The sequence below is a fragment of the Epithele typhae genome (genome assembly GCF_022376455.1).
Source record: "Epithele typhae strain CBS 203.58 chromosome Unknown BXZ73scaffold_10, whole genome shotgun sequence".
Classification (NCBI taxonomy): Eukaryota; Fungi; Basidiomycota; class Agaricomycetes; order Polyporales; family Epitheliaceae; genus Epithele; species Epithele typhae.
Window position 1 is genome coordinate 502093 of NW_025954201.1, and position 16534 is coordinate 518626.

General features: G+C 60.2%; 8 protein-coding genes across 8 annotated transcripts; 4 read left to right on the top strand and 4 right to left on the bottom strand.

The window, feature by feature from the left end:
• Positions 1 to 277: 277 nt before the first annotated feature.
• BXZ73DRAFT_31667 (uncharacterized protein) lies at positions 278 to 784 on the top strand (the record flags this gene model as incomplete). Its single annotated transcript, XM_048017811.1, has 1 exon — positions 278 to 784. A coding segment is annotated over one exon (507 nt), but the record flags the coding sequence as incomplete, so codon positions are not given.
• Positions 785 to 3056: 2272 nt separating this feature from the next.
• Positions 3057 to 3785, bottom strand: BXZ73DRAFT_34542 (uncharacterized protein; the record flags this gene model as incomplete). The annotated part of the gene is made up of 1 exon (XM_048017851.1): positions 3057 to 3785. A coding segment is annotated over one exon (729 nt), but the record flags the coding sequence as incomplete, so codon positions are not given.
• A 158-nt stretch (positions 3786 to 3943) lies between these two features.
• Positions 3944 to 4396, bottom strand: BXZ73DRAFT_43094 (uncharacterized protein; the record flags this gene model as incomplete). Its single annotated transcript, XM_048019083.1, has 1 exon — positions 3944 to 4396. A coding segment is annotated over one exon (453 nt), but the record flags the coding sequence as incomplete, so codon positions are not given.
• A 39-nt stretch (positions 4397 to 4435) lies between these two features.
• Positions 4436 to 4996, bottom strand: BXZ73DRAFT_33635 (uncharacterized protein; the record flags this gene model as incomplete). The annotated part of the gene is made up of 1 exon (XM_048017830.1): positions 4436 to 4996. A coding segment is annotated over one exon (561 nt), but the record flags the coding sequence as incomplete, so codon positions are not given.
• A 2545-nt stretch (positions 4997 to 7541) lies between these two features.
• On the bottom strand, positions 7542 to 8054 carry BXZ73DRAFT_27270 (uncharacterized protein; the record flags this gene model as incomplete). The annotated part of the gene is made up of 1 exon (XM_048017745.1): positions 7542 to 8054. A coding segment is annotated over one exon (513 nt), but the record flags the coding sequence as incomplete, so codon positions are not given.
• Positions 8055 to 9596: 1542 nt separating this feature from the next.
• On the top strand, positions 9597 to 10905 carry BXZ73DRAFT_99147 (uncharacterized protein; the record flags this gene model as incomplete). The annotated part of the gene is made up of 4 exons (XM_048027911.1): positions 9597 to 9605; positions 10225 to 10578; positions 10641 to 10769; positions 10843 to 10905. The coding sequence occupies 4 exons, from the start codon at positions 9597 to 9599 to the stop codon at positions 10903 to 10905; spliced, it is 555 nt and encodes a 184-aa protein (XP_047880277.1).
• Positions 10906 to 12370: 1465 nt separating this feature from the next.
• Positions 12371 to 14092, top strand: BXZ73DRAFT_88838 (uncharacterized protein; the record flags this gene model as incomplete). Its single annotated transcript, XM_048025093.1, has 3 exons — positions 12371 to 12444; positions 12690 to 13635; positions 13688 to 14092. 3 exons carry the CDS (start codon positions 12371 to 12373, stop codon positions 14090 to 14092), a joined length of 1425 nt encoding a protein of 474 aa, XP_047880278.1.
• A 383-nt stretch (positions 14093 to 14475) lies between these two features.
• BXZ73DRAFT_99150 (uncharacterized protein) lies at positions 14476 to 16203 on the top strand (the record flags this gene model as incomplete). Its single annotated transcript, XM_048027912.1, has 5 exons — positions 14476 to 15285; positions 15364 to 15510; positions 15642 to 15714; positions 15766 to 15830; positions 15886 to 16203. The coding sequence occupies 5 exons, from the start codon at positions 14476 to 14478 to the stop codon at positions 16201 to 16203; spliced, it is 1413 nt and encodes a 470-aa protein (XP_047880279.1).
• Between the last annotated feature and the right edge of the window lie 331 nt (positions 16204 to 16534).

Sequence of the window (16534 nt, forward strand, 5' to 3'; positions counted from 1 at the left end):
GACCCCTCCACGTTCCCCGTCGACCCCTCCGCGTTCCCCGTCGATCCTTCCGCGTTCCCCATCGATCCCTCCACGCTCCCCATCGTCCCTTTCACGTTCTCCCATTCTGTCGCATTTGCCGCTTCTCCCTCTCCCTCCAACGGATCCCAGCGCCGGGTCAGGTGACGCTGCCGCTCTACCTATTCCCGCCCTTCCGTTTACGTTCGTACCTGTACCGGACGATATCAATGAAGAGACGACAAGTTCCCTCGGCCTGCCGCGCGCTGTTGTATACAACGAACTGAGGACCGCCTTAGCTTTCAAGGCCGCCCTTGAGAAAGCGTCCCTGGATGAGGACGGCTTCGATCCGGATACCCTTCATCGACTTCGACACCCGGTTCAAACTCCGGTCGATGCCGATCCCCGCCTCCAGGATCCTGGCTTCAAGTTTGCTCTTAGGTTGTTTGTGGACACCACTACGTCGTCTGATAGCACATACAACCGCATCTGCCAGAGCTACCAGGCTACGCATGCGGATACATCCATGCCCTCTCTCCACGACATGAAAAAGTTCGTCGCGGACCTCACTGGAATCGCCCCCATCCCCCGCGACATGTGTATGAACTCGTGTGTAGGCTTCACGGGCCCATGGTCGGATCTTGAGAATTGTCCCATCTGCGGCGAGCCTCGCTACGAGCAGGACACCGGGGCGAAGGAGCGGAAACCCCGTCGGACTTTTGACACAATCCCTATCGGTCCGCAGCTTGTCGCTCAGAGCCGCGACGCCAAGAACGCGGAGAGGATGCAGCACCGAAAGCGGCAAACCAAGCGGCTTCTGCAGATGCTAGAGCAGAACGGTTACCACATCAGCGAGTTCAGTGATGTCTACCACGGCGAGGACTACATTCAGGGAGTGCTATCAGGAGACATTGGGGAAGATGATATCGTCCTGATGCTCTCCATGGATGGTGCGCAGCTCTACCAAAACAAGCCATCCGACTGTTGGATGTACATATGGGTGGTCTTCAACCTGGCCCCGGATCAGCGGTACAAAATGAAGTACGTCCTACCCGGTGGCGTCATCCCAGGCCCAAACAAGCCGAGCCATGTCGACTCCTTCCTCTTTCCGGGTTTGCACCACTTTGCCGCTCTTGCCAAGGAGAAGCTCGCGGTGTGGGATGCGGCGCAGATGCGGGTCTTCTACCAGAAGCTCTTCCTGCTTCTCGCCACTGCCGATGGTCCCGGGATGACTTACCTGAACGGGTTGGTCGGTCACCAAGGCGCACAAGGGTGTCGTCTGTTCTGCCCACTCCGGGGACGTCACAAACCTGGCGGTGGAACTACATACTATCCCGCGCTGCTCAAGCCACACGACTACGCTGTCACAGGATGCGACCACGGAGACTACAACCTGAATGAAAGTGTCCTAGATACTTCCACAGCAATTATTCAGCGCTATGAGAACAGCCTCGACGAGCTGCTCACGGCTCAGAACGATAGCCAGTACAAGAGGTTGCGACTGAAGACTGGTATTGCAAAACCAAGCCTCTTTCGTGGCCTTCCGGCGAATTCCTTCTTGGGTACCCCGGTTGGATTTCCTGCCGATCAGATGCATCTGGTCTCTCTCAACCTCACTGATCTCCTCATTTCCCTTTTCCGCGGCTCGGTGTTTAAACGCGGTTTACACGAGTTGAGTCGCCCGCGCAGCGGCCCGGCACCAAGTCTGAGCCCGTTCAGACGAGCGCGAAGAGCCGGCGCCTCTCCCCGCGAGCTGGCCCATCGCGAGAGCGGCCAGTCCTCCAAGTGGACGCGCTGAACACGCCGCACATGTCTCCGCCGCCGCGCGTCCCCCGAGAAGTGCGCGCGCGCGCTGCCGTGCACCACGCGCACCTCGACGCGCCCACGGCGCGTCTGCCCTATGCCACACAACCCGGGAGCTCCAACCCCTAACGGGTGCTTCTGACGAGTCAATGGCGTGCGTGGCGCGAGCCCCTCTCGCCGGGCAGTACGAGGAGGACGCAGGGTGGCTCCGTGCCAGCCCAACCCTTCCGTGCTGCTGCCAGGTGAGTAGGCGAGGCTCTCACACTCACGCTCGTCCGCCTTGCTCACCCCCCCCTCGGGATGCAGCCCTGGAGGCCCAGGCGCCCACGGTGCGCGATGCTGAGATTTCCGACGATAGGCGCTACACATGTACATATGAAAAACAGAACAGGGAAGGGTACAGTGGTGGGTAGCTCGAAAATCTCGAGTCGCGCCTGGCAGCAGCACGGAAGGGTGTGAGCAAGGCGGACGAGCGCGAGTGTGAGAGCCTCGCCTACTCACCTGGCAGCAGCACGGAAGGGTTGGGCTGGCACGGAGCCACCCTGCGTCCTCCTCGTACTGCCCGGCGAGAGGGGCTCGCGCCACGCACGCCATTGACTCGTCAGAAGCACCCGTTAGGGGTTGGAGCTCCCGGGTTGTGTGGCATAGGGCAGACGCGCCGTGGGCGCGTCGAGGTGCGCGTGGTGCACGGCAGCGCGCGCGCGCACTTCTCGGGGGACGCGCGGCGGCGGAGACATGTGCGGCGTGTTCAGCGCGTCCACTTGGAGGACTGGCCGCTCTCGCGATGGGCCAGCTCGCGGGGAGAGGCGCCGGCTCTTCGCGCTCGTCTGAACGGGCTCAGACTTGGTGCCGGGCCGCTGCGCGGGCGACTCAACTCGTGTAAACCGCGTTTAAACACCGATGAATCGCCCGCGCGACTCGAGTTTTTGCTGATCCTTTTGGAGGGGGGAGATAGCTCGGTCGATGTGCACTAGAAGAAAAATAGAGCGAAACTCGGGCGCCCAGCCCTGGAGGCCCAGGCGCCCACGGTGCGCGATGCTGAGATTTCCGACGATAGGCTAGAAGGTAAAGAAAAAAATGATTCGGCAGATGGAGAGGAGGAAAAGTGGTGCCTGTTATAGCTTTTCGGGGTGTCGCTGCTGTGAGGTGGAGGGAGGGGCGATAGCGTGGTCCGTGGTTGTCATGAGAGCGTGGAGGATGACTGGGTGTTTACGGATGTAGCGTTGCCACGTGTCTGACGACCAGCGTCCAGCCCCTTGTATGATGGGGCCGGGTACGCCTGCTATCGCAAGTGCAGTCGCCCCACCTGCGCGCATTGAGTGGCCGGAGATGTCGCGGGGGAAAATGGCGTGGAGGCGACGGCAGAACCAGTTTCTGGTCGGCACGGAGCTGTCCGCACGCAGCCAGAGCTCGATGTGGAATGGGAAGAGCGCATCGCGACCGCGGAGATACGTGCGGAAGATGGCAACGGGATCCGGGCCGGCGTTGATCAAGTTGGTAAGGACGACATGGTCACCCTCAAATGCGCGATCAGACTTGTGCGTGGGGAGAGTGAAAGTGACTGGCTCATCATCGAGAGTGAGGGAAGCTCGGCGGGTGATCTTCCGTAGGGTACGAAGTTCTGGCTTGTCGGGCTGGACCATGTCGCCGAGCCGCAGAAGGCAGTGGAAACCCGTGAAGAGGAGCGCCATGAAAAGGTGATCATCATACGATCTGGGCGGGTGCGTGGTGATAGCGCGTTGTAGGTCAGTGCACTCGAGGGCTCTCTTGCGCTGCACTGGTTTGCTCCGCATGCGCATGCAGCCCCTGAGAGTGCGCGCGACGAGCGGATCGTTGCGGAGCTTGCGGACACCGGGGTAGTAGCTTTCGAGCGAGCTGCAGATGCCGGAAAGGTAGGAAGTGATGGAGCGGGGTTCGATGTGATAGGACATGTACACAACGTAGAAGGAGAGGATGTCGACTGTGGGGGTGTAGGGGAAAGCATGTGCGTCGCAGAAAGCCAGATATGAGTTGAGATGAGAAGAGTACGTGGAGCGGGTGCTGGAGTCGAGCGCGTGGTCACATGCTAGAGCGCGTTCCTGGTAGAACCGCTCTGTCGTCCACGGCTCGTGCAGTGGTTGCCGTGAACGGTGAGGTTGGAGCGTCATAATTCCCGGTCCCCCAGCGCATCCCGAGGGGGTGTAAAGGTGACAATGTTCAGGAGGGGATCGATGGTGTACGCCTTCTCCAACAGGCCGCGAGAGAGCGCATCGGCGACAGGGTTGTACTCACCCGGGATGTGGTCAATGCGATAGGTGCAGTCACAGTCGATCAAGACATCGACGGCCGAGATTAGCATGCGGTTCATGTCTGGGGATGCCGACAGGGTGGTGTACATTGCTACGGAGTTGGCGCTGTCCGAGAGAATGGCGAGACGACGGATATGACGTCCGGCAGCGCGCCATCTTGGAAGGCGGTGAATGGCGCTGCAGACGGTGAGGGCTTCAGCAGCGAAGCTGTCGGAAGGGGAGAGTTGCGTAGGGAGGGCGGAGACGAGCCCGAGGTGGCGCCATGGGAAGTAAATGCCCATTCCCCGGCCGGAGGCGTCAGTGATCACAAGTTCGTCCTCGAGGGACCATTCGTCGAGATCCGCAGGCGTCCAGGCTGCTGCAGCAAAGATACGCACTCCTGGGAGTGTGTCAATGCGACGGAGGAACCACTCGAGATCCCGAGTGATGCCGCTGTTGATATAAGCCTTGGTGTGTGGGTCGGACTTGTTGGAGAGCTTGTGGTAGATATGCGCGAGGCATGGGCGGAGGAGGGGAAAAACGTTGAGGGCCCAGTTAATGTGACCAGCAAGTGCCTGGAACTCGTGGATGGAACGACGGCGGTGTCCGGGGGTGCAGGTGATGAACTTCTGGATAGTGGCGATAAGGTTCGCTCTGCAGTCTTCTGGGAGAGTGAATGAGAAGCAGTCAATGTCGACGGAGAAACCAATGTATGGTAGACACGGTCCCCAGAGTTGTTTCCGGTGCTCGTAGGGGATACCGAGGTCGTCGTAAAGGGACAGGAGGCGTGCGAGCGGCGATAGGATGTGTTCCTGGAAAGGAGCAAACCAGACGAGGTCATCGCGACGAGCCCCGGATGCGTCGTCATCAACATAGTTGGCCATGTAGAGTATGTTATATATAGTCTCAGCTATCCAGAAGACGAGGGAGTAAAACGCGGACCAGCACTTGAGAGAGCCACGATGGCCGAACGGTAGTGATCACCACGGGTGGCCACAACCCGTGCGGGTTGGCGGGTCGGGTTCCACGGGTAAGGGTCCGGGTCATGCTCGGCTGACCCGTGCACCCGCGGGGTGAACCCTCGGCGACCCGTGATGACCCGGAAGCTCAAAATGCATTATACTCGTAATAAATACTATTGAATCACATTACAAGGGATCATCATCCTGTGCGCGCACGAAGCACGCACAGGATGCAATCGCGTGCCGCCCCATGCGCACCTCAAGACCAGGTGAAGGCGAAGGTTGTGTTCATGCTTCCTCATCTCGTACGACAGTGACGGTGATGATAAGCGTGAGCGCGAGGCGGATCTCGAACTCTCCTCGCTCCTCACCGCAACCGACGTCACGGTGGCGGCGGATGCGCGCACGCTGGAAGCGCGGGCACAGGCTGAGAGCACGGTGGGGAGAACACACTGGTGCAGCTTGTTCTGGCGTGTGCAATCGCCTTCTCGCATGCACATCACAAGAGGGCAGGGATGATGGGGCTCACCTGTGCGCACGCCGCTCACGTGACACGCGTCGTGTCGGTCTCCAGGTCCTCCCGCGAACCGCGTCGAGAGTGCCACACTCGACGGACAGCACATGAATGAGCCCTCCCCCCAGGCGTACGTGCGAGGCCTCGAGGACTCCATCTCCCCTGCACCTCACCCTTCTCCGCGCCCTCTCCAGCCCACCGCCGCCGCACCACTCGCACCCTGATCCGTCAGCGTTTGTGTCTGCATCCGAACCCGCGCCAACCCCCTCCCCCGCGGCAGCACGCGGGCGGCCAACCTTGGAGACGACGGAGGTGCCCTCGAGCGGGACGGTGTGCGCGCTCGCGCTCGCGCGCCGCCAGGCACCGCCGAGCGTGCACCCGCCAACGACGTACCAGCGGTAGATGGTGGGGAGGGTGTTGCCGCTCGCGCCGCTGCCGCCGCCCGCTGGCGGGATCTGGACACGGACGATGACGATGAGGCCATCCCAGGGGTGGACGCGGCCGTACAGCGTTTACGCGCGCCAGGCATGCGCGTATTGCTGGGGGGTCTGTGCGTGCTTGCAGCGTGCGGAGGGGATGACGAGGGAGAAGAGAAGCGGAGAGGGAAGAAGAGGCGAGACAGCGGAGGAGGACGAAGGAACGCGCACGGGGGAGAAACGATCAGCAAAGGAGAGCGGACAGAGGAAAGTACATTAACTTCTAGAACACATCCGAGTCCGTTGGGCTCGCCACGCGCGAGTGCGAGTCCTCTGGCTCGTGCTCGTCGTCGTCCTCGCTCGAGGCGGCGTCGATGAGTTCGTCGACGTCCATGTCGAGCCCGTCCTGAACCTGCCGGTGCACGCGGTCAATGCGCGCCACTCCGCCGTGCTCTTCGCCCATCTCGTGGTCGTGGTCGTGGTTGTCGTTGTCGTCCAGTTCAACGTCCAGGTCCTCGGTTTCGTCTTCATCGCCCTCCGCCGCCTTCTCCGCCGCCTTCTCTGCGACCCACGCCCGCACCTCAGCCCGCTCCTCCTCCCTGTTCGTCACACACTCCGTCTCCGCATGTGCACCTTGCACCTCCCACCGCGCGCGCGCCCGGTGTTCTGGACGGCATACGCGTCCGGGAAGGAGCGGGGGCAGTACTTGTTCAGCGCGCCCTCGTCCATCGCGTATCGGGTCGCTCGGCTCCCAGAGCGGGAGGCGCTGTGCAGCTCGCGGAGGTCGAAGGAGAGGGTGTGGGCCACGGCCGTGAACAGCCGGTTCTCTAGCCTGGCGTCGAACGCGTACGAGGCCACGGCGAGCGTGCGCCCGTCCTCCGAGCGTGAGCGCCAAAAGATGCTACAGAAGACGAGAAACTCACAAGGTGGTGGCCCGCCCAGAGCCCAGATAGTGAGCCGGGCATGAGCTTGAAGCCGCTGAGGAGCGCGCTGCGGGACCAGCGGTCGAAGCGCGCCCTCCGCGCACTCAGCCTCGCCAGCAGATTTCATGAAAGCTCACCTTTTTATCGCACTCCCACTGAGCCGATGAATACCATACCACCTCCACTACATCTCCTCCAAGATCATTTGAAGGCGTCAGGTTCTCCAGATCTTGAAGTTTGGCTGAGGCTTGGGAGTTGCTGAGAAGAAGAGAAGCAGAAGTTGAACAGAGGTGGGGAAAGGGAGGAAGGGATAAATCGTGAGTCACGACGCGACTGGCAAGCCATGCGCGCGAGCGCCGACTCTAGCCGTCACACGTGACTGACCCGTGGTCGCAAGCGCCGTACCCGAGCATACCCTGACCCGTGAGCTCACGGGTCCGGGTTTCGCGGGTCCGGGTACGGGTCGACTCAAAATTACCCGGGGGTGACCCGTGGTGATCACTACCGAACGGGAGGTTGTGGTCAACGTGACGATGTCCATCCACTGTGTCGATCTGCAGCAGCTGCTGCAGCGGAGCTACAGGGAGGTTGCGGTAAGCATGGGCGACGTCCGACTTCCAAAGCAGTAGGGGTACGCCAGGGAAATCGGCGGCGATCTTTTTAAGGGAGTCTCCGAGAATGGGCACTCCATCGAGGACGGCGCCTTTGATAGCTTCTGGTGGGACAAGAGAGTTGACAGAATGTTTGCCGTATGACAAGTGGTTGATGAGGCGTAGTTTTTTCGAATTGGGTTTGGGAATCGCGAAGATAGGCATTGCGACCATGCCTGGCAAGAGGTCCTGCCCGAAGGAAGGAGACCATCGCCCAGCAGACACCTCCTCGTCACGTTGCTCCCGCAGGAACGCCCGGGCCGTCTCGTCCGTGGGGGGCGATCCAGCAGTGTCCCACGTAGTAGGATACAAGTCAGGTTTGTCTTCTGTGTACGGCCAAAAACCAGAACGTAGACCATTGATAACGGAGCGAACAAAAGGCTGGTTAGGATGGTGCTCAAGAAGCTGCGCGAAACGGTCGACTTTAATAGAGGTTACGATGGGGAAGAGATTGGGATGAGATGCAATGGTGTGGGAGGCAACAGGATCACGAAGGAAAGAAGCGGGCGGCGAAGGAAGAGGTGGATGAGTAAGAGAAACATCGCCAAAACGACGTCTGGGGGAACTGTGATCACCCCAGGCAATGCCGCGAAGGTACGTCGGCACTGCGACAGCGTGCGGGCGGTCAGACCGTAGACGAAGGGCATTGTGGTCGGGGATGGCCGCCACTGTGGCAGGCGGAGCAGACGTGTTTGTATCGGCACGTGGCAGCATCGTGTGCGATGCTGAAATTGAAGCGGCGGCACGCTTCTTCAGACATGGAGCCCCGTCGAGCGGAGTTGCTGCCACCACTTCGTCCTGGACCTGGGTTCCGCCGACTAGGTCCAGGGACCGTTGACGCTTGCAAGACGTTCGCACCACCGGAGTCGACGAACTGGAGGCGAAGGTCCGCGAAGTCCGCAGTGTCGGTGAAAAGGAGGTCTCCATCAGTAATTCTTGCAGAGTGCTAAAAGCTCTAAAAGCTCTAAAGTTAGAGCATTTAGAGCATTTAGCACTTTTAGAACATTTAGAGCTGTAGAGCCTTTAGCACTGGCTTTTAGTGAGATTTAGAGCTGTTAGAGCTTTAGAGCTTATAGATGCTATTCATGTGGATCAAATTCAGCCAACAAGCAGGATAGGTTCATACAACGCACTCAACCAGTATACAAACATAAAGGAGAAGGACAAAAAATTATATTTATCATGCTACAAAGTACAGGCTATGGGTGGTGTGGAAGACACACATTGTCATGACATGCACAACATATGTGAGATGGACGACAGCAAGGCAGGAACAACATCGGCAAGGCAGGCAAGGGTGAGGTGTGCAAGGTCACTGTGGAAGTTGTAAGCAAAGCGGGTGATGTGGGCGAGTCTATGAGGTGGGTGGCGAGGATGTGGGCGACATGGGGCAAGGTGAGAACGCAGGAGACAGGGTCGAGGCGGGAGCTCGGGGACGCGGGTGGGCGACACGGACATGGGCAAAGTGCGCAACACGGCAGATTCGGGGGCATGGCACAACGCAGCGGGTGACACGGGTGATGCGTGAGGTGTGGCCGTGATGAGGACGATGTTGGTACACGGGCGACATAAGCGATGCAGGCAAAACGGGAGACGTGGGCGAAGTGGGTAATGCGAGTGAGGCGGACGCAGTGGTCAAGGTAAGGGGGAGATGCGAGAGATGTGGGAGACGTGGGCGATACGGGTGACACAGGTGACGTGAGCGAAACGGGCGAGATGGGTGATGCAGGGAACACGGGGGCGAACACGGGAAGGCGGGTGACGCGAGGGTCCCACCAGCTCATCCTTATCCTCGCCCAGTTGGCAGTTGATAGGCCCCCACACCATGTCCTCGTCCGCCTGGTATGAGACGCCCATGGCTGCGTAACTGGACAGACGATCGCGGCGGTCGGCGCAGTCGTCGCCCTCCGCATCCGAGGAGTCGTGCTCGGCATTGGACTCGTCCCCAATGGTGATCACCGAGGGGGCGGTGGGGCGAGGTCGTGGTCGATCAGATGGAGGGCGTTGAAAGAGACGATGTACGGCCTTTGAGCACCAGCTCCCGCAGGTGGTGATGTAGGCAACATGGGCAACGTGAGCGAGGCGGGCAATGCGGTCATGACAAAGGGCAAAGAGGATCAGAACACTGCCAGTAATGCGTATAGAACGAATTAACTTACCTGTCAGCTTGATACGTAGTCCAATGGCTGTAGAGCATAACGGCAGCGAGGGAGAAACGAAGTGAGACAGGCTGGCAAAGAGCGGGAAGAAAGGGCAAAGAAAAACATGAAATGAGCACTCACCGAGGAACACGGCAGAACACGTACTGGGGGCAGGCGCTTTTGCAGAGTGCGCCGGCGGGGCCGTTCTTGACCTCGAGCTGGTGGTGAAGCTCCATGGCCTTGCGGTGGGCGAGCTCGTTATCCAGTGGCCCGAGGTCGCGGATACGGGCAACACAGGTGAGGTGGACGAGGCGGGAGATGCGACGCCGCGCACATGCCTCATTAGTCGGGTTTTGGGGAGCAGTGTGAGCGACTTACCCACCCGCAGGAGGCCTGCACCATCATGAGAGGCCGGCGCGGTTGACACAGGGGAGGACGGAACAGGATGAGGCAGGTGAGGATAGAGCGCGCGATGTGCTGGCAGTGCCGAGCGCTGGACTTCACGCACGTGTCTCCATTCCCACGCGTCCGGCGCTGACAGCAGCTGCCAGCGCGTCGTTCCCTTCGTCCAACTCCAACTCTGCGCTGGGCCCTTCCTCGTCCTCCCCGTCTTCCCCGTCCTCCCTGTCTTTTGCTCCTGGCGCAACATCTCCACGGACCATGTGAACGCGCTCCTCGCCTGCCGCTCCCTCGACGAGCTGTCGAGGCCCCTTTGTCTCGGTGAGTCCCCCGTTCTGTTCTCCTGCGCTCCTCGCCCACCACCTCCCCAGGCCCTGGCCGCACCGCGGAGCGCCGACGACCCGCTCCCCGAGGGCCGCACTACGGGCCAGTTGATCGCCCTCCCAAGCGGGAGGCTGCTCGTTCTCGGAGGCTCGCACATGGGCCAGAAGACACGTCTTGCCCGTGTCGCTGTCTTGTCCACCTTGCTTGTCACCTCCCGCGTAGCCCACGCCCAGCTACACTCCAGCGCCTCTTCGCGCTATATCCACCTGCCCCACTCCTGCGCAAACAGTCCAAGGTTCTCGACGACTGGCGCAACGCGCGCCTCGCCAACGTTCCCGCCCTGCTCACCAAGTACGGCATCGATGTCTGGCTGGTAAGCTCGTCTTCAACCTCTCCTTGCGCCCCCTCATACCCACCCGTCCCTGTGCCGACTGCAGATGAGCTAGCGCGAGCTCGCGGAAGACACCCTCTGGTGGTCCGTCGAGAACGCGACCGAGGACGCCGCTTAATGGCGCACCGTCCTCGTCCACCGGAATGCCCTCCGCGCTCGTCCCCGGGCTGGGCACAGTCTGGCCCGAGCTTCACGCCGCGCTTGTACCCCACCGCATCGCGCTCAACACCGACCGGGACGTCGGCGCTGTCGGGGGGCTGCATGTGGCGTCACTCGCGTCTGCGTCCCCACCTCGCCCGTGTCCTACCGCCCACCTCATCCTTGTCGACGTCACTCACCTTGCTCGCATCGCCCATGTCACCCCCGCCTTGTCCCCGTGTCACTGACACCCTCATCCTCTCCCACCTCGCCCACCTTGCCCACGCCCACTTCACCCACCTCACGCGTTGCCCACCTCGCGTCCGCGTCACCCCTCACACACCTCCCACCTGTGTCGCCCTCCTTAGGCCTGCGTCACCTGCGTCTGTGTCCGTGTCACCCACAGACGCATCACTCGCTTGCGTCCGCCCCGCCCGCGTCACCCCTCGCTCGCCCCGCCTGCGTCAGGTCAGTGTCGCCCACATCTCCTACCTTGCCTGCGTCGCTCACCTTGTCCACATCGCCCACGTCACAGCATCGTTTACATCGCCCACCTCGCACGCCCTGCACCCTCGTCTCCCGCGTCGCGGACGTCGCGTGCATCGCGCTCACGTCTTCGCTGTCCGTCGCCGTTGTTTCATCCGTATCCCCGTGTCACCCACCTCATACCCGTTGTGCCCCACGTTATTCTCGTCACCCTACCCCCCGCCCCCTGCCCGCCTTGTCTGCCTCAAGGTCGCGTTGCCATCTTGCCCATGGTCGTGCCACCCCCATCCCCTATGTTGTAGTTACAGGCACGTCTTTGTTCAGTTTAGTTGGACACCAATATATTTTGTCCTCCCCATATTCGTATCTTGTTGTGAACCATTCATAAACTAGTCATCAAGCAAGAGGGTTAAGAGCAGTCTAATGAAAGGCTGATTTGCTCTTGATGATTGATGCATGTTTGCAGACATTACATCACCCCTCACTGCTCTACTGCTCTAACTGCTCTAAAATGTCTAAATGCTCTAAAGTGCTCTAAAATACTTTTAGCAAAGCAGCTCTAAAATTTAGAGCATTTAGAGCATTTAGCACAATGCATAAGTTACAGATGTCGATTGAGGGCAACGCGCTTCCGCACGGCCCGGTCGTAGTCGAGGACACGGTGAGCAAGGGAGATGTGGAGGGAAGCGAACAGGCTGATAATCTGCTTGTTATAGGCGGCGCAGATGGGCGCGAGGTCGGGGAGGGCGATCGCATAGGCTGCGCTTGCGTCCTGCCAGGCAACGACCCAGTCGCCGGAGCACTTGACGGTGCGAGAGGGGCGAGTCGTGCCAAGAGAGAGTTCGAGGCCATCGGCGATCCTGTGCTTCTGTTTCTCATCTGAAACTGTTGAGTATCGGCCCGAGAAGACTTGGTCAAGGTCGACGGGCTTGCCCCGGAGGATGTTGTCCCACTCGGAGATGGCGAACTCGGGAATGCTGGGGGTGTTGAGAAGATCGGTGAGGGTGGACTTGATGTCCCGCGCGAAATTGCGGTACTGTTCCTCGAGACGTCCGACAACCGGTCGAGCAGTGGGACTTGCGACAGGCCGACTGACAACCCAAGGGTAGATGGAGGCGTCAGACTTCGACTTCTTATGCGAGTGGCCATCCTCGGAGTCGTCGTCGGAGTCGTGGTCGCGATATCGGGGAGCGCGCTTGTGCCCCAGGCTGGGCGCCCGAGTTTCGCTCTATTTTTCTTCTAGTGCACATCGACCGAGCTATCTCCCCCCTCCAAAAGGATCAGCAAAAACTCGAGTCGCGCGGGCGATTCAACGATCAAATGTGAGAAGACCGACGACAAGACTCGCTGGGACTGGGCCGTCCTCCAGGGTGACGTTTGGAAGGTCCATGGCGCTCAAGTGGCAGAATGTACCCGGTTTCTTCCCGGATCGTTTGATCGTCCTCCGCGAAATCCGGCCGAGAAGATCAAAAGTGGCTACAAAGCCTGGGAATTCCTCATGTACGTCTTCGGTCTCGGTCCCTGTCTCCTCTACGCTTCCCCTCTTCCCCTTCAATACTTCGTGAACTTCTGTCAACTCGTCCGTGCCATCCGGATTACGCTAGCGTACAGCATCCGTGAGGACGACCTCCTTGAAGCACACAGCCACTTCATGCAATTCACCACCGAGTTCGAGGAGCTGTACTACAATCGTCGTGCCGATCGTCTCCACTTTGTGCGGCAAAGCATCCATGCCTTATCTCATATTTGCCCGGAAGTTCGGCGGCTTGGCCCGCAAGCGTGCTACACACAGTGGGTCATGGAGCGTGCCATTGGCTCCCTGACACAGGAGCTTCGGAACCATTCTAATCCCTACGCCAACCTCTCTGAACGTTTTGTTCGAAGAGCCCTGATCAATGCGCTCAAGGCTATGTTCCCAGAGCTCGAGCACACAAAATACAAGTCCGGAGAATACCCTCGGGGCGCCGAAGAGGTCGGGTCTGGTTACGTGCTCCTCCGGGCAGTCGACACGAAGGAGCGCACAATTCGTACCGAAGAGGGAAATGCACTCCGGGAATACCTCAAGGAACACGATCCTCCCAACAAGGCGCTCTACGAAGATGCGCCCGCGTTCCGTGTGGCACGCTGGGCAAGACTCCTTCTACCAAATGGCCAGATTGCGAGATCATATTGGAAGGAGGGTGGCAAGACAAAGCCTAAGCTCCGTGTCTCCCGTAATGTGAAGGTAAGCGGAGTTGTGGCTCTAATATATACAGGCATCCTAACTAGCTTGGCAGATCGTACTCAACGGAGAGATACGATACGGGGAAGTGCAGTACTTCATACACCTCAAAATTGGAAACCGGAAGCAAGGCGTCGCCATGCTATCACTCTGGAGTCTGCCGGAGCCGACACTGCTCAAACTATCTTGCAAGACCATCTACTCTTCCCTTCCTGGTGGTGATGACGGACTCGTGGTTGTTCCGGTGCATTGTATCAAGTCGGTCGTGGCGATGATTCCCCATCCGGAGCATATTCCCTCTGTTGAGGGACATATTGTCACTCGAGACGTAGATGTGACTGGCCGGTGGTGCGTTGTCGAGAAGCCTGGACTGGAAGTAGCACACTACGCAGGGAGGGATGAAGATATATTCGCGGACGATGAAGCGGGAGAGGGGGAGCCGGGAGGAGAGAGGGAATAACTAGTATTCGATACTGCACTGGGCGCGCGCGTCGGCGGCTCCAGATGATCGGACGCGCGGAGTCCAGGCGCGCTGGCCAGTCGTGGTCTCTCCCATTCATCTACTACCACCTGCGTACCATCCTGTTCTCACCCACACCGTTTCTCATACACGGGCCATCCATCCTATCTTGTCTCTTGTGATTGGAGAACGTGCTCACTGAGCACGACGCCATCAAGCAGGAAGTCGGCTCGCTGCAGGCCCGAAGCATTTTGACGGTCACCCCTCATGAACTCGAGCGCGTCGACGAGGAGGATGAAGAGTAAATCACGGCTGGTGAAGAGGAAGAGCAGCGGAGGAGTCGTGACGAGCTCGGCCGCCCGCGGACACCCGAGCCTACCGGCATGGGCATGACCGAGGACGATGAAGAGCAGGAGCCGAACTCGTTCCGGCAACCCGCCACCACCCTCCGCCCGACCTCCCCCTCTCCTCGCGCATCCGCCCCCGCGATCCCGGACGAGCTCACCGACCGCCTCAACGCGCTCTCCAAACAGCTCGAGATGGCGCTCGAGCTCTCGCGCTCACTCGAAGCCCAGCACGCTACCGCCCAGTCCACGATCTCCGTCCTCGAGTCCAAGGTCGCGTCACTCGAGAACCTCGTCCAAGACACGCAAACGCAAGTGCAGTCTCAGGTCGAGGTCACGGAGCAGCTCGTCCAAGCGTATGAGTCCGCCCGCGCCGCGCCGCAAGAACCCACCGTCCCCGTCGCCGCTGTTGAGGAGGCGAGGAAGGAGGAGCGCGAGTTGCTCACCTCAATATTCGCTGAGTGGAAGAACAACGTCAAGGGCAAGTGGAGCAGCGTGCACGAGGACTGGACGGAGGAGCGGGAGCGCCTCTGGCGAGCCAGGGACGAGTGGGAGAGCCGGATGTGCGCGGCCGAGGAGACAGTCTCCACCGCCGTGACGAAGGTCGACAACGGGCTCATGTCCCTGACGTCCTTTCAGGCGCACCAGCAACAGAAGTTTATGAACGGCAACGCGAAGCCCCATTCCAGCGGCGGTATCGTCACCCCTCCCAGCCCTCGCTCCCTCTCCGCCGAGTCCACTCGCCCCCGGAACCGGAGGAAACGCACCGCGTCGCGAGGACGCACTCGGACTCGGATCATCTTCCCCTCCCCCACCGACGACGGCACCGACAACTTAGTCTCTCTCGATGTCACGAGCAGCGAGTCGTCATTCCCCGGTCCACGGTGACGATCGCCTTGGTCTATTGACGACTCAAACCATTCGGAGGGCACGCACCAGAGCGAGTCTGGAGACATCCCGGGAAGCTCGAGCATTACCCCCGAGTCGAGCGTCGTCAACCAGCCGATATCGGCTGCGATCCCCGGTACCAGCGCGGCAACGGACGCACGACCGCCTCCCTCCGCCAAAGCATCTGTGAGTCCCGACGCACCCTTCCCCTCAAGACATTGTGTTCCCCGGCGCGGAGGCAGACAATGGCCCCCGCCTACTCCGCTGTCCCTCTGTCCGCACGCGCACGAGTACACGCTTGAGCGTATCGACTTTAGGTGGTGGAGTGGGACATGGGTGCCAGTGGGAACGTCCGCGTCTCTAGCAAGAGTGGTATTACTTTCGACCAAGGTATGTCTTCGTTCACACGGTTCCGAGATGGTGTACTTACATCTCTTGCAGCATATCGATCCGTGCTTAAGAAGGATGGTTTGACAACAAGCTTGAGGCCCACTTCCTTGGAGAACGTCTCGTTTCGTCTGGCTCGCCCTCTCGCCACCCCGCGGCATGGAACTTGAAAAGGTCGACAAGAAACTCGAGCTCTCGCTCTCACGCGCACTCAACCAACTGCAGCGCTCAAGCAGCGTCAAGTCTCGCACGCACAAGCCCGAGGAATTGCATGAAGAGCGCCGCGAGCGCGAGATCCACGAACTCAGGAGATGGCGCGGTCTCGACGTGGACGACGGTGTCCTGCGCGAGCTGGAAGGAAGCAACATGGCGCTTGGGGAAGAGCTCAAGAATGCGCGCGAGCTGCTCGAGAACACGGGCGGGCTCGAGCGCATGCGGGAGCTCCCCGAGTCCCGTGGGGGCCACTCATCTCAGGGCGACTTGCGATGGTAGCGGCAGGTCCAGGAGCCAGGAGGTGAGGACGGGGATCTGCGCACGCGGGTGGAAGAGCTGGAGGAGAAGGGCACGCAACGGACAGAAGAACAGGAGGACCTGATGGATGAGCTCGACGCGGTCTGGATCGACGTGGGGGACTTGGAGCGCAGTGTGCCTATTTCATTCCGAAACCTACCACCACCCTCCGCTCGACCTCCGCATCTCCTTCCGCTTTTGCCCTCCGCTATCCCGAATGAGCTCTCAGTGCTCACCGACCGCTTCAACGTGCTCGCCAAGCAGCTCAATATCGCGCTCACTCGAAGCCCAGTGCATTCCAGCGGCGATTCCA